This window comes from Channa argus, chromosome 8 (genome assembly GCF_033026475.1).
Source record: "Channa argus isolate prfri chromosome 8, Channa argus male v1.0, whole genome shotgun sequence".
In the NCBI taxonomy this organism is placed as follows: domain Eukaryota; kingdom Metazoa; phylum Chordata; class Actinopteri; order Anabantiformes; family Channidae; genus Channa; species Channa argus.
Genome location: NC_090204.1, coordinates 11,120,872 through 11,146,597, shown reverse-complemented (window position 1 = coordinate 11,146,597; position 25,726 = coordinate 11,120,872). Strand labels below are relative to the sequence as shown.

Below are 25,726 nucleotides of genomic sequence, written 5' to 3'. Positions count from 1 at the left end.
ACGGCAGCATGGGCACACTGCACGCCACATGGCCTGATGTTGAATGGCACCACTTAAACATGGCTCTGGCATAAAGCATGCGTGGACCGTCAAGTCGCCTGGGAGCATGATTTGCTATGACAGAGATCATAAAGTAGCAGCAGAAGGTTAGCATTCCATTGTTTGGATCATTACATTAACATTAAATGATCATTTTTATCCCATTCAACTGCAGCATTAATGAGCTCAGCTTTCCCTTTTAGCTAAAACTTCAATGGCATTAGCTTGTCATGCAGAAGGTCTTTACTGGAATTAGTCTCATCATTTGCTTCATCATTATCTTTTCATTGCATCATGAGATTCCACAATTAAATATTGCCTAAGTCTACCTATTGATGTCTTTAAAATGCAAGAGTGGTCATGCACAATGCAACTTTGGGGCATATTCACATTCAATCACCAAGAAGTGAAAAGTCAATGCAGTAATTCAGCATAATGTCATTAGGCGAATAAAAGCATGTCAGTGCCATGTTGCTTAAAAGACAGCCTTCGGACACTGCCCTCTCAGTTAAGTTTTACCATTTGAACAGCTTGTTCTAGTAGTTTTTATATTTCATCGTGCTTTGTTCACAGTGTTGAAGAGGGCCACCACCATCAAAAGGAGAGGCATGGATGTGGCGCATCCAGGGCAGCCAGGGGAGGAACAATATGGGGACATCTCCTCTGTGGGTGAGTCTGGATGAGTTCACACGCTCATAAGACATACTGCAGGTGGTCAGGTGTAGTCTCAAATATACATTCCATGCACTCCATGTACTACTCTGGTTTCGTCCAAGGCATCCCCATGGCCAGAGCACGTATCAGGAGTGCTAAGCGAGGTCCTACAGCATATTTTCGCCGGAAGGAGCGGCTTCTACGCATCTCCATTCGTCGCATGGTGAAGACACATACTTTCTACTGGACAGTGCTCGGCCTAGTGGCTCTCAACACTCTGTGCGTGGCTATTGTTCACCATAAACAGCCCATCTGGCTGTCCAACTTTCTCTGTGAGTCACACTTCACTGAAAAAAATGTATAGTTAATCCACCTTTGTCACCTCTGGCAAATGGCTCAGAAAATCAATCATATAACTGCAGCTATACATGTATGTTTCAAAATCTTAATACCTGGGTTCCTCTTTGTTCCAGACTATGCAGAGTTCCTGTTCCTTGCTCTTTTCCTGACTGAGATGTTCCTGAAGATGTACAGCTTAGGACCACGCCTTTATTTTCACTCGTCCTTTAACTGTTTTGACTGCAGTGTCAGTACTCTGTCTCCCTCCCTACATATTTGTTTCTTCTAACATTCATTTGCTTCTCTTAAAATTTTCTGTTTCTATTGTGTCATGTGTCTTTCTCTCCTCTCCATCATGTTGTCTGTATACTTTGTGTAGTTACTGTGGCATATAATTAAAGCTGAATTCCTGACATATCGCTTTAGGTAATTGTTGGCAGCATCTTTGAAGTGCTGTGGGGTTTCTTCAGGCCTGGGACTTCTTTTGGCATCAGTGTCCTACGTGCACTCCGTTTGCTAAGGATCTTTAAGATCACCAAGTTAGTCCCTGCCACACCTGCCATCTGTTCATAACCTTACGAGTAGTATTTCACTGCTCACAGCAAATTGTAGTTTATCTTCATTAGTTTGGCATAAATTTCAAATGAGATGATAAAATAAAAATATAAATTGACGATCTCTGCAGTATTTATTTTTTGTGTGCAACATTACATTACCTCTACAGATTGTAATTCTTTGCAGATTTCTGCAGATTGATCAGTATCAGTTATATGCCAAGCCCTCAAGCCCTTTTATGAATTCCACAGGCATAATGCTGATGCCAACTATAGGAATCATTTAGTCTAAAATGTTAACAAAGCAAACAACCACATGCACCAGAAATAAGACCCATTTTATCACAAATGGACCAAATGGTCCAGTTATCACAATTAGGCCTTTTCCACTAACATGGGATTTTGTGACTGTCAAGGTACTGGGCATCTCTGAGGAACTTGGTCGTCTCCCTGATGAACTCCATGAAGTCCATCATCTCCCTCATTTTTCTCCTCTTCCTCTTCATTGTTGTCTTTGCTCTCCTTGGCATGCAGCTCTTCGGAGGCAGGTAATGATTAATAGTCACACACAGTCCTCTAAGGAAAAGACTTGTGCTTATAACTGTAGTTTTGTCCTAATGAGTTATGGGTCCATAAAAAAATGGGGCAAAAGAAGGGTCAAAGGGAAAGACAAATCTACTCTATCTGGCAGAAAATATATACTTTTTTCCTGGTTGCCTGGGTAGACATTTCCTATGGTTCCAGCAAATACACATTCACAAGTACAAGTGCTAAAATAGACTTCATGGTTCAGTAGGTTCCTCTTTATTGAATGTACACACAGTTGAGAAGCGAATAGGGTGACCTGTGGTCTGTTCACTGTTGTTTTCCATCATACCCAGGGACTGTGTGAGCTTGGTAAAGATTTAAGACTCCTGTGCATTTGTCACTCACACACACACACACACACACACACACACACACACACACACACACACACACACACACACACATGCAGCTATTACTCCCTTAAGCTGTCACTTCAGTACAGGCTGACAGACTAGCGTGGTCTTGTGTATGACCTGTCCTCTAGAATACAGAACACACAGAGCAGGAAAAAAAGACTAAACCCTTTTTTTTCACAGGTTCATCTTTGAAGACTACACCCCAACAAACTTTGACACTTTTCCTGCAGCAATCATGACTGTCTTTCAGGTTTGGATCAATCAAAACAAAAATCTGGAACCCATAGATTCACTAACCTCAATGTCAAAGCTCAGGATAGCTTTGAGGATTATATTGTGTGTTTTCTTAGATCTTGACTGGAGAGGACTGGAATGAGGTGATGTACAACGGCATACGCTCTCAAGGAGGTGTGAAGTCTGGCATGTGGTCTTCCATCTATTTTATAGTGCTCACTCTGTTTGGAAACTGTATCCTTCATTACTCGTTCTATCTGGAAAGACAGGTAGTTTGATTCCAAAATGTAACCCCCATACAACTTGTATTTTTACAGTAGATTAACTATTTTTATTACATAAAATTCCAAAAGTTGTAATCATATAGGACCAGTTATTTAGTAATTCACTTTATTCCCATTAGAATTATTAGAATAACCGGCAACATGGCTGAGCAAAAGTGTCTTTTGGCTTGCTTTAGTTACACCCCTCACCAAACCAAACAGATCACATATGTAGCAAACTATGAGCTTGTGTGCGTGAACTGTGTGTGCCTATAATACAATATGCTAAATTGTGTACACTTGGGTTTGAATAATAAAAAATATCTTCCTCCCAATGTGTATTTAGAAAGCAAAAAAATCCACGTTGGTTTAATCTAATTATCTCATGAAACCTAATTTGACTGACAGAAATTGTCTTTTATTAGAAGAAATATTTAAAATACAAATTTAAACACTGGTTTAAAACAACTAAATCAGAACCAGCAGACTATATTCCCACTATATCACACACAGCACATTATATTCAGTGTTTGTTAAGTAGGTGGACTTTCCTCATAATCAGTAGCAGCAGGTTCTTTAAATAAGTTATTTTTGACAGCCTATTCTTTTTCTGCTGCTTCTTTTCTGCACTACTGGCCACAAGGTTCAGTGTTTGTCTTATAGCACATTGTATTATTGCCCAAGTGATTGATGTTGTAATGGCAAAAGCCCTCAGTACTATTATAGGTGGCAGGAGCCATAATGCTGCAGCTAAGATTGTAGCTCAGGAGGTAGAGCAGTGGTCCACTGATCCCCAGATTGTTGGTTCAAAGTGTTTGTGAGTATATGTGATTGTGAATGAGAAGCAGTGTAAAGCACTCTGGGTACCAACAAGGTAACAAAGTGCCGTACATTAACCGTTTATTATCTTTGTTGTTTGTTGTATACTGTAATAGCGACCTGGTAGCTCAACACATACAGCATCAGGCTGGCTAAATCCTGGCCTTAACCCCCTTTGAGCGAGACACTGAGCGCTTGCTCCCAGGCATCCCCTGTGGCCACCCTCTGCTCTGCCCAGGGGGATGGGTTAAATAAACAGAGCAACTATGATATCTGTAAGTTCATTTTAATGTGTTCATGAAAATGTATATGTGCTTAATAATGTCTATAGGTCTGTCGAAATGTTTGGGGGGAAAACAGACCACACGTTGATACAGACTGGCCAACTGACAGCCGTTTACCACCTGGCTGAGCTGCAAGCTGGGGTGTTGATTCTCAGTGGAATTGGCGCTAGTTGTACAAGCAGCAACAACAACAACAACCACAACAGTGTTAACAATGTCAGTCCTTAACTTGGCCGTGAACAGACACGCTGCTGAATGTCTTTTTGGCCATTGCTGTGGATAACCTTGCCAATGCACAAGAACTTACCAAGGTAATTAGAAAGTGAATTAAAAGAAATGATAAAAGTGTTATCTGCTTTTATTTATGAATGAGTTATGAATTTACTGTTACTTAATGCTACATAACTTTAATAGTCCTCTTTCTCTATGAGCATGGTCTTTTGTCCTTTCATCCCTTACATTCTGTTTAATGATTTAAACAGATGCTACGGTTCTTCAGCACGTTTTGCTTTTCGTCTCTTTTGATCAGGATGAAGAAGAAGCAGAGGCGGCATTCAACCAGAAGCATGCTCTCCAGAAGGCGAAGGAGGTCGGACCACTGTCCTCTTTCATGTCCTCAGAGTAAGTGCTGTATGCAAACGCTCTCACTGCCTGACCTCTTTTACTCCTCCCTCTGTCTCTATCCTTTGCTCCCTCCCTTCTTACTTCCATAGTGTCTATGTAGGACTAACCATAAAGCCAGCACTCAATACGAGTTGCTGTGGCTTCAAGCTAATGTCATGTCTGTCATTTGGTTCAGTATATTTAAATCACTTAACTATGGTTTGTAGAACAGATAGGGAGGTGTAAGGGAGGCTGAGGATTATCAAAACATAGCCTTAAGTTTTGCTGCTGTGTAAGTGCTGGCTTGTAGCCCTAACTGTAATGTAATTTAACTTGGGGCTTCTTTAGAGGACTGGTATTTGTTGCTGTCCCACTAGAGACTTACTGATACGTCTTTTCTGAAAGGTCTTCTATCTAGCCTCCGCCTGCTCCCTGCAATGTAATTTGCTCTAAATTGAAGTCTATGTCTCCATGGTTACCGGATCCATGACGGAGCGGGAGGCACTTACATTGTTGTCATGGAGACAGGGTTACTTAGTGTCCAAATTAACATTTGTGTGTCCTCTACAGTAATATACTGTATGTCTGTAATCCAGAAAGTTCACGGCAGTAAAGTGTAAGAAGGCAAAAAAAAAAGTGTGTGCAGGCTTTCATCTGTTGAAAATTTGTGGATATTTTGATTCATAAATTAATGTGATTTTGTTTTTTCAATGCCCAGGATTCCTGCTTACAGAATAGGCTGTTTTTCTCAGGGATTGATTGCACAGTGCCTTGTTGTAGGTGGCGCAAGTGCATGTGCATGCACAGGAGTGGGGACCTTGAGCTCAGTATGCACGCTGTGTGTTGAGAAACAAGCAGTTTGTTGCATGGGCATGTGGAAGTTTTAAAAGGATAACATTTTATTCACATGACAATGTGTACTGTCTTCTTTCTTGCTTTCTGTCTTTCTTTGTTGGGGCTTTGGCATTTTCTTAAAACTTTCTCATTGATGATGAAATTCAAATAAAAAAGGGAAGAAAACTCAAGATGTGCATTAGTGTCACTTGAGCCAGCTGAGGGTCAGGCTCTTGTCAGATAGCTGTAGAAAAGACTGGAATACCACAGGGTCATTTGGGCTTGCGTCTGTATTCAGAGAGGGTACTCTGAACTTTAGGTTTTCTAGTCTCATCTCTGATGTCAGCTATGAAATCCTGGCAGTACCTGCCTCCGCTGACCTTGAAGGAACGTGCATGACAGCATTATCTCAACAGAAAAAATAAAAACAGGTGCAGCATGTTGGAGGATGATGATGATTTCACCTTCGGAACGCATGCATCTGGTCAGCATGATTACAGGAAGAAAAACAGAAATCAAACAAATGCACTCACTGAAAATGCTTTTCACACAATGCAAGTGCTACTGGGACTGCAATATTTGGATAGTGTTTTCAGTGTGCGCGTGCAGTTTTTCTTCCATTGTGGAGTTTTTAATCCCTTACCCAAATGAGTATTCGGAATATTTTAAACTAATATTTTGAATCTCCGCACATAAGTTTCCTCTAGCTCTAGTAGCATGTCCTGAAAGAATGCTAATGTGAGTATTCTGAGGTGGCGGTGGTGTTTAGAGCTGCATCCCAATGTGGTGGTTTTGTAAAAGGGTATTTTACTTCCTTGTGTTTGCTGATGGAGCCCATCTCTGTGTTTTCTACCTGTACCCATACTGTAGCTCAGACTTCTAACATCTCAATCTACTTAAAATGTCTTCTTATCAATGTTGCGCTTACTGTTGATGTTCATAAATGTTGTTTAATTGTTTCTAATACTGCTACCATCTTGTTTGTCAATGTGCCGCTTGGCTCCAAGGGAGACACACACCAAAGCAAGAATAGGGTGCAAATTGTTCCTTAACTCATTACAGATGTGCACAATGACAATATTTATGTTGCAAACAGATTAAATGATGTAAAAATTAACATTGAAATTAATAATTAATCTGTGTTTTTAGTCTTCTGAAAGAAAGGTTTTACCCTTAAGCAATTGAATAACAAATACAGAACAGCTGGTACCAGCTGTTAGCATACTACATACTCATTCTGTGACTATGGCCTCTGTTTGAAACACCAGTTTTTGAAGGAGGGTTTGCTGTGTGTCTTCTGGCCTGTTTTGTCTTTGCTCACAAAAGCACTAATGTCTTGTTTTCAACCAACCGCTCATTGATAACACGGACCACACAAGAGTCCACATTCCAGTAAGTAAAACTGTCTGTTCAGCTCTCTGAATCTTTCACTAACGTCTGCCTCATTTTCTTGGGCAAATGCTCCAGATTCATCCTGTGTAGTATCCTGTTCATGCTCTGTCCTGTTGCTCCAAACTCTCCAATCTTATTTGATTTCACATTTCTATATCTATTTCAATGATTTCATTCTGCATTTTACTCTTTTTGTTATTACGGTCACAGAGCAATTCCCGGCTTTGTTAATTTATCACCTAACATTGTCATTGAGCCAGTAAATTGCTTCATGTTGATATGAAATTAACATTTGTGGATGATAAAACTCCCAAACATCAGACCAAAACACTTGCTATGCACTGTGATATTCATTTTTTTGCACAAACATTTTGATTGCTATTTTACATTTAAATAAACCAGAGGTGAAACTAGAAATTAGAACTGTAGTCCATTAAAGCACATTTAAAAACTCTAATTTGCCTTTTGGTGAATGCCCAGCATGCAGGCCAATTATTTCAGACATGCATCAATTAGGAACACAAGCTAAAATCTAAATAAATCATATCTAAATCTACTGTATGTGTACTGTTTAGTACAACGCTGTAATGAATTGTCACTTCTTCCATTTTGACATTTTATCTTTTCTTTCTTTTTCTAGGGGAAGCCGTAGGAGGCGGCCCTACCTGTACAGGAAAAGAGCCATCCATCGCAGCCGGCCTAACTACTCCTGCTCCCTGGAGGGTGCTCAGGGCAGCGTCAGGGAGGGCCGTCTACCCCCACCTCTCAATCCCTCTAACTCTTTCATGTCCAGGAGAGAGAGAAGAAAAAGAATGACCATGTCAGTGTGGGAACAGAGGACCAGCCAGTTGCGGAGACACCGCCAGATGTCCAGTCGGGAGATCCTGTTCAGCAGCCCCAATGAGGATAAGGATGGGCCTCCTGGTACAGCCCAAACCCAACATGGACGCCCGCTGTCACTGCATCGCAAGGCGATGCAGCAAACGCAGTCTGGGAGTTTGAAGGACCTGACAGACCCAATGGCCTCCCCAGCCAAGAAACAGGGTCTGAATGCCATGCTCTCTGGTGACATACCTGAACCCCCAACGTCAGTGCTGGAGTCGCTGGATGCGTCAAACATTAATTTTCCTGATGCTTCTGTGTCCATGACCATACAAGAGCGTCCTGAATTGGAAGCTGTGTCTGAGAGCAGAAAACTGACTGTTAATCAAAGCCAAAACATTGTCAGTGAGCGCCGGAGCCCCAGATTGAACGGTGAGCGCCAGCACAGAGCAGTAAAGAAATTCAGACCACCAGATAACATTGACACACTGACTCCTGAGATGGGAGGTCATGGAGGGATCAGGGGAAGGAGAGCACTACATCACTGTGACCATCAGAGTGCTGGCAGAAGTCAGGGGACGTCTCCCACAAATGAAAGCCACTTGGTGAGTCACTCAACAAGCGAAGAGAAGAAACAAGATCCAGAAAAAGAAGAGGAGAATAAGGTGGAGACCCAATTGGAAGAAGAGGAGTCCAAACCAAAGGACACTGGGTAAGACAAACCAACACCACTATGGAGCCTTGTTTGGCAGCATGAATCACAATTAGTAAAGTGATTAACTCAAAGAGAGATAGAAATGGCAGAGGAGAAGAAAAAGGGAAGAACAACAAACTGTTACAAAATGCAGACCTCACTTTGTTTGTGATTTCTTGTTAGAGGCATTTTTCACATTCAATAATAATTTATTATTTCTGATGCTGGTAACTCAAATAAATGTTCTCTGCAGAAGCAGTAACTTTTTGATCCCAGTTTCATTAAAACATTTCATAGTTTCCCGAATCTTTTAGAAATCTTCCAGATCCACTGGCTGTTATGTTCTAAACTAGCTGTCCTGTCTTTATGTTTAATAGATTACAACAGTAGGTTAATAGAACCACTTTATTAATCTGGCCAAGATATTACCCATAACATGCAAAGCTGTCATCAAGGCAAACATTGGCAACTTTTAAAAATCTAAAGTAAGAAACACTGCAGCATTTCAGCACTCTTCACAGCAGATCCTAATTTGTTATTTACTACCTTTGATGTCTTCAGTATTATTCTACAATGTAGTATGTACAAAGACAAAAATTTGAAGGCTACTGCTTATGTTTACCCTCCTTGTGTTTCTGTGTGCATCTACAGACAGCATGACCACTGTGAGGCAGGGGACACTAACCCACCGCAGCATGAAGAACCTCTTCAGCAATCAGACCCACCTCCACCTGCCATCCCAGTGGACAACAAAGAAGAGAAAGAGACAGAACAGGATCAGGATAAATCTCAGCTCAGCTCCAGTGTGATCATTGAAGTTCCCAATGTTCAGTCATCTCTGGAGCTCTCCACAATCACGGGCATTGGTACAATGTTTTGCTTTGGATACAGTTATTGGTTTGTGACAACACTAATCTAAAAATAAAAGGATGGATGTATCTCATTGGATGAAACACTTTCTGAGCTGAATTTCAAACTATAATAAAAAAGAGTTTCCAGAGTTTAGACGTTTTGAGAAGCTGGGAGTGAAATCATAATGCAAGCCAGTTGCAAGCCAGCCCCTGTAGTTCACTGGTTCAGCTCACTGCTGCTATGCTAAAATTAATTATATCACATTTTACGGGATAAAAATAAAAAACTTTGTATCATCTTATACTATCTGTGAGAAGGTTATTATGGCATTTCTTCTTCTGACTTTCTCTAGTCAACAATAAGGAACCTGAAACTTGTAAGTCTGAGAAGGAGGACGCAGACGAGCTGAATCCTGTCAACATGGTGACACCGAACAGCATGTTCATCTTCAAACCTGAAAACCCGTAAGTTGGTACCACACACGCTTCTCATGTGAAACTGTTGTGCTTTTACTACCACACTTTGGACAAGCATCGTTACAGTTGTATGAACTCTGATGACATTTGTTTATAATATTGCCATGATAAGAGGTGATGTTTAGTCTTTAGATTTGTTGCGCAGCATCTATGTTGTTTACTATGCTGCAATTATATGTCAGCCTGGTTAAGCCTGCGCAGGATTGCCAGACGTGGTTCCCTGACCTCAGGATTATATCCTCACTCTGCCATCTGCTTTCCCTCAGGGTGCGTCGAGTTTGTCACTACGTGGTGAACCTCAAGTACTTTGAAATGTGCATCCTGCTGGTCATAGCTGCTAGTAGTATAGCACTGGCTGCTGAGGATCCTGTGGCCACCTCCTCTGACTGGAATAAGGTTTGTTGCCACTACGTGTGTGTTCACATTCATGTATTTATCATCTGTCTGACACAGGGAGAGCTGTAACATTAATGACGCTTCAATTTTCTGCTGCTGATGTTTTAGTGACTCTGCCTTTGCTTGATATATGACTTCAGACAGTCAGAGTTTATCTCTGCCTCAGGTCCCGTTGCTGCCTTCATCTAAGCAGCTAAAGCACCACAAAAAAAAAAAACAGTTCTAAAAAGCACTCCTTAAATTGTTTTGCAGAGGGATGCTAATGTTACTTGATGACGGGCAATTATATTGCTGATGAGTGAGATGGAGATTGAGACACACTGATTCAGGTTGCTTATGGGAGGAATGGAGTTTATTATCATATGTTGTGTTATCATCATTTAAGGAGGCTGATTCATTCTAAACCACAAGCTGAAAGCCTGCAGTAAAACAGCTGTAAATGCCATGAAATCAATGGAGCAAGTAGAGGGATTTCATTTATTACAGTACTTATTTTAAATTGACTTAATTGTATTTTTTGTACCAGATCCACCACGATCTTTCTTTTTGACTGCCCTTCTGTCTCACACTTTAACCTCATAGGTTCTGCGCTATTTTGATTACGTGTTCACTGGAGTCTTCACATTTGAAATGATTATAAAGGTGAGTTACTTTATGAAGATAATACAATAATGATATGTCACCATTTAGTGTCTCACTTACTTCAGGAACCAACAAGGGACAAGAGTAAGGACAAGAGTAAAGACAAGATGTTAGTTTTTTTTATTACATTTAAAGAATCTTAGGCTGATTTATTCAATAATAATTCCAAGCAAACCTTATTGTCTGACAAACCCTTTTCATACAGAACAAATAGGTTTCTACTATTTTGCCCTAATTTAGGAATTTTTATAATATAGTGTTTTTTGCTTTCCTCTGCTATTAGCTATTTTGTCATCATTCAGAGTTTTTTTGATTCCTTGTGAGGCTCCTGATGTCCAGGTTGACACACTGGTAGCACTGCTTTTTGTTAGCACAGAGAAAAACAGCTTTAGAAACAATGTTCATTCAGTTCAGTCTTCAGGAGCTGGATCATCTGTGAAGTTCCAGCACTGAAGCAGAAATTCCTTGAGTTGACTCCTGGAAACTGTTCTAGAGAAGAACTTTGTTGTCACTGCATGTTTTTGTCTTGTCTTCAGATGATTGACCAGGGTCTGGTCCTCCATGATGGTTCCTACTTCCGAGACCTGTGGAACATCCTAGACTTCATCGTTGTGGTGGGAGCACTGGTGGCATTCGCCCTCACGTCAGTCACATGATTATTAGTTATTATTTACACTAACTAAACATACCGTATGTCTAAACATCAGTGTGTCTGCAAATCAGCTCTATCTTGGTGTTTAGACATAATGTAGTCATCTCACCCTTTTTGTTTTTAACTGTTGTTATATGTGTCCCTCTCTCCTGTGTTTCTCCATCTGTGGATGGTGCATCTGTGGGAACGGCCAGCAGCAATGTTATGGGGTAAAGGCCAACAAAGTGTATTTAACTTAGAGTTATCATCATTTTTAAATGTGCACAATTCTGAGCAAAATTGGGTAAAATGTGTAAGATTAAACATCCTTTAAATATGGATGAATAAGGTGGAAAAATAACAAATCAAGTAACAGTCTGATATGTGCTGATGTGTGTGAAGCTCACACTCTTTTCCTCTACAGAAATAACAAGGGACGAGACATTAAAACCATCAAATCTCTGAGAGTGTTACGTGTCCTCAGACCACTGAAAACCATCAAGAGGCTTCCTAAACTCAAGGTCAGAGATGCTTTGGTTTTGATATTTTGACATTTTTGTTGTGTTTCCATATGTGATTTATATGTTTCTATCAGTTGTTTGTATAAAAATAAACACTGATCCAAATGTCCAAAATGGCTTGGTCTTGGTTAAAAGTTTTACTTAAAGAGGACGTGATTGTTCATGCGTTTTTCATGTATTGCAACACATATATGCCAAAAACTACTTCCTCTTCTATCTGTCATAAGTGTTTGCTGCAAACCTAAAAACAGAGACGAGTAGACATATGAGGTAAAAACCGTGCACATCAGGGCATAAGGACATGTTGACTGGGCTGGGATCTCCCAAATCTCACACAGACTTACGACAAAGAGAAAACCAGGAGGAGAGGAGATAATAGATAACATAAACTGACATTGCCATGCAATGTGTATCCATAAACAGAAGGATAATAAAACAGGTACAAAATATGGTCCAAAATAAAAAGAACAAGTCAGGGGTCAGGGTCATTTGTAGTTCTACAGGTTTCATCTAGTGTAGAAGCATACTGCATACTGTTTGTATTACTTGTTACTAAAGTTTGCTAAATTTCTTCAGAAATTTCTTCCTTCAACCCATTCACCACTTTCATTTAATGCCACAACAAATCTAAGTTGCCATTTTAGAAAATTTAGTTGGCCAAATATTTTCATTTAGAAGCTATTATATGATGTCAGAAGGCAATAAGCGCTAGAATATCAACTGGATTTTTATGTATCCAAAACTAGTCAGCATGTGGAGCACATAGTTTAAATAAAATATCTTAACTGCCTGACCTCTTGTAACTGAATTCCTGCACAGATGCCAGCCCCTGATCTCATTCCTTTTTATTTAGCTAAATAATAAGCTCTCTTTTCCAGGCTGTTTTTGACTGTGTGGTCACGTCTCTGAAAAACGTCTTCAACATCCTGATTGTCTACAAACTTTTTATGTTCATCTTTGCCGTCATCGCTGTGCAGCTCTTCAAGGGGAAGTTTTTCTACTGTACAGACAGTTCAAAGGACACAGAGAAAGACTGCCAGTAATACTCATTTATTTCTTTCAGTTCTTTCTTCTCGCTTCCTTTCTTCCCTATTTCCATAAATATTTGGTCTCCTTCCTTTCTCCTTCTGGTCTTTGTAGACACAATTACTGCTTTCATTTGTTTATCCCTCTTTTTTATTTTCTCTTATCCCTCTCTTCTCCTCTTCTTTCTTAAATCTTAGTTCATTCTTTCATTTTTACTTTAATAGTTTCAACTAGGTTTGTCTTTCTAAAACATAAGACTAAAGTTAATTTGTCTGCCATTGTAGGGGTTACTACATTGACTATGGGAAGGACAAGAAAGAGGTGAAGAGAAGAGACTGGAAGAGACACGATTTTCACTACGACAACGTCATCTGGGCTCTGCTCACCCTCTTCACTGTTTCCACTGGAGAGGGATGGCCTCAGTGAGTGTCATCCTCGCTGGATGAGTGCTGATTGTCATGTGGGATGAGGAAATTTAGGAAGCTTTTTGGCATATTATTTTACAAGTTTTAGGCTGCTCATTAGTTTTCATGTGCATTTATAACCTTTTAACATTTGTCTTTTTCTTTGGTAATGGTCAAATCTGACCTTTGATGAAGGAAATACAATAGAAGTGATTAATTTAACAAAGATTTTGCCATTTATTATCTCACAATAAGGTTACACCGATATATTACTGACAGTGCTTGTGGGTTTGTGCTGTTCCAACCCTTGTTGATTGAGCGCTGCTATGAAAGTAAATTGAAATAATGTCCTCCTTCATACAGCAAATTGCCATTTGAGTCCCCACCCTGACGAACAAGTACTTCCCAGAGTTTCTGCAAAACCTGACCCCTACTGAAGCCACACACACACACACACACACACACACACACACACACACACACACACACACACACACATATATATATATATATATATATATATATATATATATATATATAAAATGAAATAATTTGTGGGAATATTGACATAGACAATTTTGAATTAAAGTCTAAATATATAGAACGAAAGTCTGAATATCTTCTGGAATGGAAACTGACGTCATCAACACGCAGGTGCCATCTTGGGTTTTTAATATGTAATGTTTACAGTACTGCTGAGATACACATTGTGTGCCCATGCCATCTGCTGTTTGGCTGGCTTCAAGCTGAAACTTTTTTTCACTCATCTTACTGAGAGACTCATAAATTCCTTCAAGAATGAAGGTCAGAGTTCTTTCTGCAGTGTTTTGTTGAACATGATTACTTGCGTCTTTCTGTGTGGAGTTGGCATGTTCTCCCCGTGTTTGCGCGGGTTTTCTCTGGGTACACCGGTTTCCTCCCACAGTCCAGTGACAAGCATGTTAGGTTAATTAGTGAATCTAAAAATTGCCCATAGGTGTTAATGTGAGTGTGAACGCTTTTCTGTCTGTGTATCCATCCATCCATTATCTGTAACCGCTTATTGATGATAATTTGTAACCAGTAAAATGCTGAGATAATAGAAGCATGATCCTCAATGTCCTGTAGAGTAAATGTTGCAAAGAAATTTGCCACTTCAACAAAGTAATGATGAATTTCTGTTGATGCCATTTTTTTGTAAAATCCCAGCTGTCCACAGGAGTGACATTCACTACAATTGTATTTACACCCTAATGACTTGTGTTTTCTTGGTCAAGTTGACTGTAATGGTAAATGGTCTGCACATATAGCGCCTTTCTACCTATTAGTACTTAAAACACTTTACACTGCTTCTTATTCACCCATTCGCACTCACACTCACAGTCACACTCTCACACCGATTCAGAACACACACCGGAAGTGGGGTTCAGTGTCTTGCTCAAGGACACTTTGACATGTGACCGGAGGAGCCAGGGATCGAACCACAATTTGTGGGATTGGTGGACGACCGTTTTACCTCTTCTACCGCAGTTGCAATCTTTAATATTACAAAATAATATTATGTTTCATTCCATATATTCAGAGTTTGGTTCCATGTTCTCAACCTTTAATCTATATATTAAAAATTTCCTTCCATATATTCAGAGTTTCGTTTTATATATTCAGACTTTGATTTTATATATTCAGACTTTCATACGATATTTTCAGACTTTCATACGATATTTTCAAACTTTTATTTTATATATTCAGACATTCAATCAATATTCTCAAGTTTTATTCCATATAACCAAAGTTTTATTCTATATTTTCCCATTGATTTTTCTCAGAAATTATTATTGTTTTTTCTTTAAGTTTTCCTGCACACAATACAAAAAATTAATATGTATGATTTTAAGCAGGTAATTTATTTATGCTGTTAGTATAACAGTTTGTCTTTGGAGTTTCCTGTATTAGTATCAAAGTAAGTGATACTATTGCATCTCTGTTCACCCAGGGTCTTGCAGCACTCAGTAGATGTGACAGAGGAGGACAGAGGACCGAGCCACGGCAACAGAATGGAAATGTCAATCTTCTACGTTATCTACTTTGTTGTGTTTCCTTTTTTCTTCGTCAACATCTTTGTGGCTCTCATCATCATCACCTTCCAGGAACAAGGGGATAAGATGATGGAGGAGTGCAGCCTAGAGAAGAATGAGGTGAGAGAGGGTCGATGAAGGCATTATTAAAACCTTTCTCTGTCTTTGTGACAATGTGTGTTGCTCAGATGAATTATTTTGTGTTTCAGAGGGCATGCATAGACTTTGCCATCAGCGCCAAACCCCTGACCCGGTATATGCCCCAGAACCGACACACATTCCAGTACCGACTTTGGCATTTTGTGGTGTCACCCTCTTTTGAGTACACTGTCCTGACTATGATTGCTCTCAACACCATTGTACTGATGATGAAGGTGAGGGAAATAAAACAAGAACAGAAGAAATCTAACAAAAACTGATTTTAACGGTGAATTCTTCTTACTGAATATTATTATATTATTATATTATTATTATTATCTTTTTTTCTCACTCCTGAAAATGATCATTTTTCCATGTGTAAAAACACACAAAAGTGTCTTGTTTTGTCAACACTCATAACTAGACATTGCACTGTTATTTTACACCTTTTTAGGTGCCACAGCACCACACTGTGGTGTTTGCATTTGGATCTGCTGATTTTTTGTTTTATCCATTTCTGTCTAAACACAGTTTATTTCCTGAAGTGGCCTTTTCTTGGGGTTGTATTAGTCGTTCAGACAAACAGTGAAACAGACCGACGTGAGTGACTCACCCTGTATTAAATATTGATCGATAATGTCCAGGGGCTGCTATTTAGCATGACCTCATTAACTGTGGCTGCCGCCCCCAGAGGAATGGCTCCCTTTATAGTGCGATAGATGAGAGGTGCTGAGACTGAGGTACTATTTATGGGTCTGGAGCAATCTTCCATCAACCTGTAGTCAACCTGTAGTCAGTTCACCCTGTTATCACACTGATGTCATGAGTTGGAGCTGCAGTGAACTGGTTAGGGAATTTTTCACTTTTTTAATCTTAATTAAACAGGTTCTCGTACTTAAACCTTTGCTGCCTCACTGTTTTCAGTATTACTCTGCCCCACCCACATATGATGCCGTATTGAAACACCTGAACACAGCCTTCACCGTTCTCTTCTCTGTTGAATGTGTCCTCAAGATCATGGCCTTTGGGTTTCTGGTGAGAGAAAAGTGCAAAATGCAGCCTGAATTTGAACTCAAATTCATCTCTAGAAATTAAAGTGTCTTTTCTGTTTCTGCAGAACTACTTTCGAGACACATGGAACATTTTTGACTTTATCACTGTCTTGGGTAGCATCACTGAGATCGTGGTAGACTTGCAGGTAATTCTAAGATCAACCCTCTTTTTCGCACTGTTATCACTCAATTTTAACGATATATTTCAGCATTAATACTGTTTTCCTGTCCTTCTGCCAGTTTGTAGATACATTCAACATGAGTTTTTTGAAACTGTTCCGAGCTGCTCGTCTGATCAAACTGCTGAGACAAGGTTACACCATCCGGATTCTTCTGTGGACCTTTGTGCAATCCTTCAAAGCTTTGCCCTACGTCTGTCTGCTTATTGCAATGCTCTTCTTCATCTACGCCATCATTGGCATGCAGGTCAGCGTAACAGAAACATTTGAACACCCTCTGTGTCTCTCTATGAGGAGACAATGGTGCCTAACCATTGTTAACTAACATCCTTAAGCACTGTAAGTATATTTCTTATTTATTACTGTATATTTAATATTATTTTGTATATGTTTATGTATGTGTATGTAAATCAGGTGTTTGGGAACATAAAGCTGAATGAGGAAACTCACATTAACCAGCACAACAACTTCAAGAGTTTCTCTGGTGCTCTGATGTTGCTATTCAGGTAGGACATCTTAGAATCTACAAATTGTACAAGGTAGACACAATCTTGGGAACTATTTGACTATTTTATTTACCACACCCATTTGTTTAGCCCCATTAGTTAGTGCCTTTGTGTCTGTTAACTTCAGACCCAGCTGTGATCTCAATGACTGTCTTACTAAATAGCAGTTTCATTAATGTAGCGTGTATGAAGTTGCTAGGTTACTCAGTGGGGAGAGGTGACTGCAGAGTACCACTTAGGAAATAGTTTTGCAGACATTTTGAGAGTTTCACGTCTAGTGAGGAAAACCAGAAAGAGTCAAATAATACATTTAGGCCAAATTTTTAAATGTTGATATTGTATTTATTTCTACTCAGTGAGGTGGAAGTTTGTTCTCATTTAGCATGAAATTATTTCCTTTTTGATCTGGTTGAAAAATCAAACACCAAAGTGACATAAAAATAAAATAAATAATAAACAATAATCATCAATAATAATCAGCACAGTATTTACTGTAAATCTGTCAATTTGACTATGAAACTGCATCTCGGGTACAGTGTCTCTGAGCGAGCGGTGTGAGTTGTGGCTCTGTGTAAACCGAGAGCTGAATGGCTCAACACCTACAATTATCCTTCTCTTTTTGTGTGCCCAGGAGTGCCACAGGGGAATCATGGCAGGAGATCATGTTGTCTTGTCTTGGGGGGCAGCAATGTGAGATGGACCCGTTTCACACGTCTGACCAGGAGGGGGGCTGTGGCTCTGAATTTGCCTATTTTTATTTTGTCTCTTTTATCTTCTTCAGCTCCTTCTTGGTAAGAGAAGGAAACCAGATTGTGTGTAATACCTTTACAGTTGTCAAAAATAATGGCACCATTTCCAATTTTCTGGTTTTCTGCAAAATTTAGCATGAAATATGATCTGATCTTCACTGAAGTAAAAATATATAAATAAATAAATAACTCTAGGCTGATAAAACACAAAGAGCCATAATCTTTTTGTGTTTATTAATCACTGGCACTAAACATACAACATGAGGGTGAAAAAAGTTACAGCAACACTAGGCTTCAGATGTCACTTAACTGGAGTCAGGTGTTAGCAAACCTGGAGTCCAAGAGCTACACTGAATTATAAAACCACTGAAACAGTGTCATTACTTTTCGTGCAACTGTGCGCTGAAAAGGGGGGTCTCCAAATTGTGCATAACCCATTAAAGTTGTGTTCAAAAAGTCTGTGGTTAGTTTTTCACTTTGTTTGTTCCATATTTTGGAAAGTTTGAAAAGTCTTATTTTTCTGGAAAGAGCAGCCTCTTCTTTTAACTTTCTTGTAAACAGGGCTCCTTTTTTCTATCTTTCTCATCTGTGAAGATGCTCAATCTGTTTGTGGCTGTGATCATGGATAACTTTGAATATCTAACGAGAGACTCATCCATCCTGGGCCCTCACCACTTGGACGAGTTTGTACGGATCTGGGGAGAGTATGATCGAGCTGCCTGGTCAGTGTTTCAACACATGCACAAATGTCCACTGTTTATTGACACTAAATGATAGTCATAAGTTGCAACATGATACATATATAATTAATAGTAAGGTTGTAAAATATGTTACTGTATACTCATGGATGGAAGCAACTACAGAAGTCAACCTGCATATTTTGGTACTACTTCTATTGCATTACACTTAAATATTACTCACTGCACTGGGGTTGGGTAGGACAGCTATAATTCATTCATGTGGAAAGTGGAAATTCATGACCTAATGTCTTAATGACACAAGTGATAGATCTTAAAGGCACTTCCCAAGTATTCATAACAATTTTTTATCTCAGTACAAGGGTCACTACAAGAGAAAAGTGCAATATATTAAAGACAGGAGCCAGATACAGTATAATGTAAAAAAAAACATGCATCGCTGTTGGCTACTAATATTTACCAGCCATATAAATATCATATCATACTGTCACAGTAAGCTTAGTGACATAGCATCTGAACACGCTGAGATTCAGATAAATGGCAACAACTACTGATAGCCACAGACAAACAATGGTAGCAAAATAAAGAAAAGTAAATGTTTAAAAGATGCTTATGTATTTTAATGTTAAATTTTAGTACCTAAGTTCAGCATAGGTAAAGAAAATCTTTAATGCAATTAGGACGTCCTAAAACTGCTGTTTTGAGACGTTAGCTTCCATTTAGGTAATTTTACCCTTTGTGGGGACAACAGTTCAAGTCTGTAATGACACACAACTAAACCCATGTATGTCCTTTGCAGTGGTAGGCTCCACTATAAGGAGATGTACAAAGTTGTACGCACTATCTCACCTCCTCTGGGCTTCGGAAAGAACTGCCCCCACAGGGTGGCATGCAAGGTTTGGTTCTCCCATGTCAACAAACCCCTGCCTCTTTCATGTGGGATCCTACCTGACTTCCTCCTATCCTTCCTTTCCTTCCCTGCACTGACTTTCACCGCTTGCTTGACCATTAGGGATGTGTAACTCAAAGAATGATGACACTCCAGTCTCAGGGTATAAAGTTACAGGACTTCACCCGTTCTTTCAAAGTTTGGAATAAAAGACACAATTTCATTTAATTAAAGCACTTGCGTACATAAAAGCTGCTGTTGATGCAGCTTTTGGGAGAAGCCTGTTTCTTCCTACCCCTTGGATCTGGTTTAGAGTTATTTGACACAACGTAAGTATTTAATACTAGTACCAGATCCTGTGAGGCTGTCATTTCTTTGCTCATCCTGTCCAAGGTTTTCTCTTTTCTCAGATTTCTATGCCCTGTTCACAGCATAGAAAGACTACAACATGCTTTATTTTTCCTACTTATTCTCTCCTCCTGTGTGATGCCTTAGAATAATCCTTTCTCTTTGTCTCCTCCATAATTTTACCCCTTCACCCCTCTGTGCTCTTTTTCTGATTCATCCCTTGGGACCGCACGCCCCGAAACCTTATTCAATTTCTCCTCCAACTGTAAAATCATCCCTCTCCCTGCTTCCCTCCTTTTCTTCTCCCTTCCTCTATTTTACTCCTCTAATGATCATCTTCATGACTACCTGGCGCCCCCAGTGGTCGTATCCATTACACTGACATGTATGAGATGTTGACCAACATGTCGCCACCTCTAGGCCTGGGCAAGAAATGCCCCTCCAAGGTGGCATATAAGGTAGACTAAACACTGGAAACTGAAAGGCACTGCCTTTATATTTTAATCAACGGGATATGCACTGTGAAAGCTAATTTTGTTTGCCATATGTTGTAAAAGCAAGGCCTTTTTTCTGTTGAATATATGATGCAGAATTGCTTGTTGAAACCGTTTTAAGTTCCAGTGTTTCTCATTGGAAAATGTACAGTGCTACAGTAATGAGTTGCCTGTTGTGCTTTGCATCTTGGCAGAGAAATACGACTTCATTATCTGTTTTCTGTTATCTGATGGTCTCAGTACAGTTTATTTTTCTAAGCCACTTAGAAGAATTTCCAGAAAAAGTAATTAAACTTCTACATGTTATATCTTGTCCCTTGTAGAGGTCTGCCGTAAAGTTTACTCTTCCTCAAGTCTTTCATACTTAAGCTTCTGTTTCTTACATATTCTTGTCTGCATGTGCCTCTTGCCACAGCCCAGTTTTATATCTGTGTTTTATGTTACGTACGTATACTTTGTTAATGTGCATGTGTGTGTGAGCCTGTAATGCATGCTCCTCACAGCTGAGTGATATTCTCTTACTGCACAATGTCTAAATAAACAGTACATATAGTTATCTCCAAGTATATTTTAGCTGTTGCAAAGTAAACTCTATAATTTAAAATATATGCACTCATATCTTGTTTTTTTAACTAGTGCCCAGAAAGGCCAGAGTTGCTGGTAAAAGTATTGATCTAATACAAACTGAGTAAATTGTGTACAGTTATTCTTCTGATTTCTTTTAAAGCCACTACATGATTTGCTATTACAGCATAGCAGTTCTGGGCTTGATAATGTTGCAGTTTGTATAATAGTATCAGGGATTGTTGTTGTCGTGCATTGTGTCTGACTTTGATGCTCTCTCTGCTGCTATCAGCGACTGGTCCTGATGAACATGCCTGTGGATGATGACATGTGTGTCCACTTCACCTCCACCCTCATGGCCCTAATCCGCACTGCCCTTGAGATCAAGATAGCTAGAGGTTAGAACATTAAAACAGTATTTACTGATGTAAATGCTTGAGGCAAAAATTGATAAATTAACTCCAATTACACTTAATACATGTGTCTGGCTGTATCCATCCTGTTTCACTGTGCTTCTTTGTCTTCTATGTACCTGTTTGTGTCCAGGAGGGGAGGACCGAAATCAGATGGACCTGGACCTGCAGAAGGAGATAAGTGTCATTTGGCCTCATCTCTCACAGAAGAATCTGGACCTGCTGGTTCCCATTCATAAAGGTGACATCGGCATTATACCTGTGCCATAAAAGCACAATAATTTATGTATCAAAGGAAAGAAATTTGTGGTAATGTTATAGTAATAACCAAACATTTGGTTACAGTATGTAGTCCTAAAGACATTTGTCTATGATCTGATGTGTTTTCCTTTCTCCTTCTTAGCCAGTGATATGACTATAGGGAAGATCTATGCTGCCATGATGATCATGGACTACTATAAGCAGAGCAAGGCCAAGAAGCTCAGACAACAGCTGGAGGAACAGGTAATTAGATGATAAACATTTGGAATTAATTTTATTCCCAAAAAAGCAAGAACCATTTATTCATGTATTTGACTTTCACTTCACACCAACATGTACTGTATAGTATTTAACATAGCTTTTGAGTTCTATTTTCAGAATGTTTCATTGATATTTTGCTTGCAATGTTCATGGTGATCTAAGGAGCATAATTCTGGATTGTTTTATTTAACTGCCTCCTTTCCGTGTTTGCCTTACTCTGTAGAAACACGCTCCTATGTTCCAACGTATGGATGCTTCCTCTCTGCCTCAAGAAATCCTATGCAATGCCAAATCACTGTCATTTCTCAGACATAGTGCTGGATCTGCTCTGTAAGTATTTAACTTATAGTCTCCTCAAACAGTTGTTTGTGTTGGTTTGGGGATATATAGTGGTAGAGACAGAAAGGTCTTCTTCTTCTTCTTCAGTTATTTGAACCTAATTACTTTTAATTGTCTCGTATCATTTTATCATCAAGAACAGTAAATGACAATGCCTTTTATTACGTATTGTGCCCTGTCTTACTCTTTGCGTGTCCTTTCAGCACCAGAGGAGGTTTTGTGGCTCTCAGCCCCATTTCTCCCCAAGAGATGTTCCTGCAGCCACTGTCTCACTCCAAGGAGGAGAAGGATGAGGAGGAGGATGACGGCTACAACTTACCATATCACCCATACCGTCACCCACATTATCATCAACATTTACACACACTGGTAAAGACAATAGAGCAAAGGGAACCTCGTTCCTTTCTATGCTGACTAAGAAATGTTAACTCAGGCAAATCAAGTTAACAAGATGTTGTTCAGTGCATTGCACTATGGTTAGTTGAAATTGTTTTCCGTTTTTTTCCAATATCAGTTGAATGAACAAAACTCCATGCAGCAACTGTTTAAAACATAGAGTACAACGTGGTCATTACTGGCCTAACTTGCTTTTATCTGACCTGTAGCTAAGTTTTGTAGACTGTCAAGTTTTCTAATGGCTTTACTGGGAATGTAGTGTCTGTGGTGTCCCGAATTCCATCTTTGAGTCTTGGGTGGTAAATGAATATGGCGCACTCAGCCTTGACTTCTGTGGTGTCTGTATAGGTGCCAGACGTTGTGGAGTATAACCAATTGACAAAGCAGGCCATGGAGGACCCAACAGTTATTAAATCACCTCAGCGAATGGCATCGATCAGAGCATCGTCCATGCCCAGACTGGCTGTGGATCCACAGGTAAAAAAAAGTCTAATAATCTTTATTTCAACTGAGAAATAATAGACATACTAATTGCATTAGTAAACAATTACAGCACAGTATGACATGACTACATCGGATTATAACCCTGTCCAAACAAAACTTTAAAACAGCCTTTGTAGATACATTCTGTAGTTTGCTCTGCTCTTTATGTGATTTTGTGTATTGATGAGGAATTATGGTATACATACATATGGTTACATAAGTGAGTCTTAATATTGTTGTCCTGTGTATATGCAGCCTGGTATGTCTGCAGACATAAATCTGATGAAGCGCTCTTTCTCCACCATTGGAGATCAGTGTGTGAATGGTCTCTGGCAAGAACAGCACTCTCTGGAGAGAGTCAGCCCTGACGACACATTCCGCCCTCGTCAAAGGAGCTACAGAGGTCAGAAATTACATAACCGAACACCTATTGTTCATATTCATGGCAATTTAAATTAAAACATTACATAAATAAAGAGCATAACACAGTGTACCAATATTTCTGTCTTTTCAAATTTTGCTGCTTTTGAATCAACATTGAGTGATATGATTATTGAATTTTAAAATAATTGAATTCAACACTTGTGGTTACAAAAACAAAGTGGCAAGTCTTTATTAAAAATGTAACGTGACAATGTGACGGATTATTATTTACACGAGTGAATAATTTTTTTAGATTATGTTTTGCGTGGACCATTTTGATTGGGTGAAAATGCAAAGTGAAATAAATTCCATAAATTACAGCTTTCCATTGAGTAAAAAGTTTAATCAGGATTAATCACAGCCTATCCATAGTCATATGCGATTAATCACAAATTGCATACTATATGTTACATATGTTTTATCAAAATGTATTGTAAAGAGCGTTAATACTCATATCAACAAAGGAGGAGATACATGGGTGGTACTGACTTGGGAAAGTTAGTGAACTGACAAATGTGTGAAAATGAATTAGATCTAATTTATTTCTACATCTGCAATGTTGCATAGATCTTGAATCGGTTTCTCTTTTGCTTTCAAAGCAGCCCCGACCTGAGGCAGGGACTCTCAGTTGATCTCTGTATGCTGTGGTATCTGGCGCCAAGCCACGAGTAGCAGATCCTTGAACTCCTGTAAATTGCAAGGCCCGGCCTCCATGGATGAAATTGGTTTTTTAAGCACATCCCACGAATACTTAATTGGATTGAAATCTAGAGAATTGGAGTTCAAGTCAACACCTCAGGCTTGTTGCTGTGATTCTCAAACAATTTTAAACCATATTTGCAGTGTGGCAGAGTGCATTATCCAGCTGAAAGAGTCAACTGCTATCAGGGATTACCGTTTCCATCAAACACTGTACTTGGTCAGCAACAATGTTAAATTATGAGGTACGTGTCAATGGAACATCCACATGAATAGCAGGGCCCAAGGTCTCCCAGCAGAGCGTTGCCCAAAGCATTACAAAACCTTTGCTGCCTTGCATTCTTCCCATAGTGCATTCTAGTGCCATCTCTTCCCTGGGTAAGCAATGCACTTGGCCATCCACATAATAAGTATAAATGAAAGCATGATTTATTAGAACAGGCCACCGTTTTCCTTTGCCCCTTATTCCAGTTCTGATGCTTACATTCCCATTGTAGGTGGTTTCGTCAGTCATTTTTAGGTTAGACTCAAGGGTGGAGCAGAAGAGCTGGGCAGCATTACTGTCTGACAGCTTGGTCGTCAAATACTAACTGGCAGGCAAAAATAAGAGGCAAACAGTGGGTCAGGAAAAATAAAGTTTTGATTAAAAATAACAGCAGGAAAACTTGTATGTAATATCAATAATTAAATAAACAAAAAATGACATATATAAGAGAACCAGAACAATTCATCAAGGCCACAGCGGATCATTGTCCGCATGTTGATTTGGCAGTTTTTACGACGGATGCCCTCCCTCACGCAACCATCCCCAATTTCTACCGGGCTTGGACCGGCACTGCACTGCTGGGGAGGGGAATGGGCTGTTAGGGGTTCAGTGTCTTGCCCAGGGACACTTCGACATATAGCCAGGGCCGGGGATCGAACCACTCACCCTGTGGTCCGTGGACAACTGCCTTTACCAACTGAACCGACTGATAACACTATTGGGGCTAAATGGGAGACTATGTCGAGTGTTATCAGTCACCAGGTTGTACTAATTTGTCTTGCCTCACATGGATATCTAGAGAGTCATTTTTCTTTAATCTGACCACAAAATCTTTACTTGCTGACAAACTTTCAGGTCCAAGAATCAACCACAGAGAAACATGTAGCCATGAGAGAGGACGATCTAAAGAACGGCGCCACCTGCTGTCTCCTGATGTGTCTCGCTGCAACTCAGAGGAAAGAAGCCAGGACCCTTCGTGTGAGAGGAGACGGTCTCGGTCACCTAGTGAAGGACGCACAAAAACCTTACAGAGACCGGTGGGAGGCTATAATTATGTATCTACTACAGTTTCTGTGACTCAGATTTCTGCTG

General features: G+C 39.6%; 1 protein-coding gene across 7 annotated transcripts in view; it reads left to right on the top strand.

Moving 5' to 3' along the window:
• LOC137131682 (voltage-dependent R-type calcium channel subunit alpha-1E) overlaps positions 1-25,726 on the top strand; it is a 93,181-nt gene that overhangs the window by 64,405 nt on the left and 3,050 nt on the right. For 2 of the 7 annotated variants that reach the window (XM_067513292.1, XM_067513291.1), the window contains 36 exons: positions 613-708; positions 816-1,025; positions 1,167-1,279; positions 1,459-1,571; positions 2,003-2,134; positions 2,711-2,780; positions 2,881-2,998; positions 4,374-4,441; positions 4,660-4,751; positions 7,753-8,493; positions 9,127-9,341; positions 9,680-9,791; positions 10,070-10,199; positions 10,782-10,841; positions 11,378-11,484; positions 11,691-11,702; positions 11,897-11,993; positions 12,872-13,032; positions 13,304-13,441; positions 15,396-15,597; positions 15,687-15,851; positions 16,540-16,650; positions 16,733-16,813; positions 16,908-17,093; positions 17,261-17,352; positions 17,984-18,143; positions 18,696-18,823; positions 20,398-20,494; positions 21,387-21,492; positions 21,641-21,748; positions 21,911-22,011; positions 22,253-22,359; positions 22,572-22,737; positions 23,113-23,241; positions 23,503-23,650; positions 25,490-25,671. In XM_067513292.1, the coding sequence (XP_067369393.1) occupies positions 613-708; positions 816-1,025; positions 1,167-1,279; positions 1,459-1,571; positions 2,003-2,134; positions 2,711-2,780; positions 2,881-2,998; positions 4,374-4,441; positions 4,660-4,751; positions 7,753-8,493; positions 9,127-9,341; positions 9,680-9,791; positions 10,070-10,199; positions 10,782-10,841; positions 11,378-11,484; positions 11,691-11,702; positions 11,897-11,993; positions 12,872-13,032; positions 13,304-13,441; positions 15,396-15,597; positions 15,687-15,851; positions 16,540-16,650; positions 16,733-16,813; positions 16,908-17,093; positions 17,261-17,352; positions 17,984-18,143; positions 18,696-18,823; positions 20,398-20,494; positions 21,387-21,492; positions 21,641-21,748; positions 21,911-22,011; positions 22,253-22,359; positions 22,572-22,737; positions 23,113-23,241; positions 23,503-23,650; positions 25,490-25,671 (5,054 nt within the window). Of the gene's footprint in view, positions 1-612; positions 709-815; positions 1,026-1,166; positions 1,280-1,458; positions 1,572-2,002; positions 2,135-2,710; positions 2,781-2,880; positions 2,999-4,373; positions 4,442-4,659; positions 4,752-7,599; positions 8,494-9,126; positions 9,342-9,679; positions 9,792-10,069; positions 10,200-10,781; positions 10,842-11,377; positions 11,485-11,690; positions 11,703-11,896; positions 11,994-12,871; positions 13,033-13,303; positions 13,442-15,395; positions 15,598-15,686; positions 15,852-16,539; positions 16,651-16,732; positions 16,814-16,907; positions 17,094-17,260; positions 17,353-17,983; positions 18,144-18,695; positions 18,824-19,598; positions 19,696-20,397; positions 20,495-21,386; positions 21,493-21,640; positions 21,749-21,910; positions 22,012-22,252; positions 22,360-22,571; positions 22,738-23,112; positions 23,242-23,502; positions 23,651-25,489; positions 25,672-25,726 lie in introns of all 7 variants that reach the window. The other 5 variants (XM_067513290.1, XM_067513285.1, XM_067513286.1 and 2 more) reach the window with 4 other exon arrangements.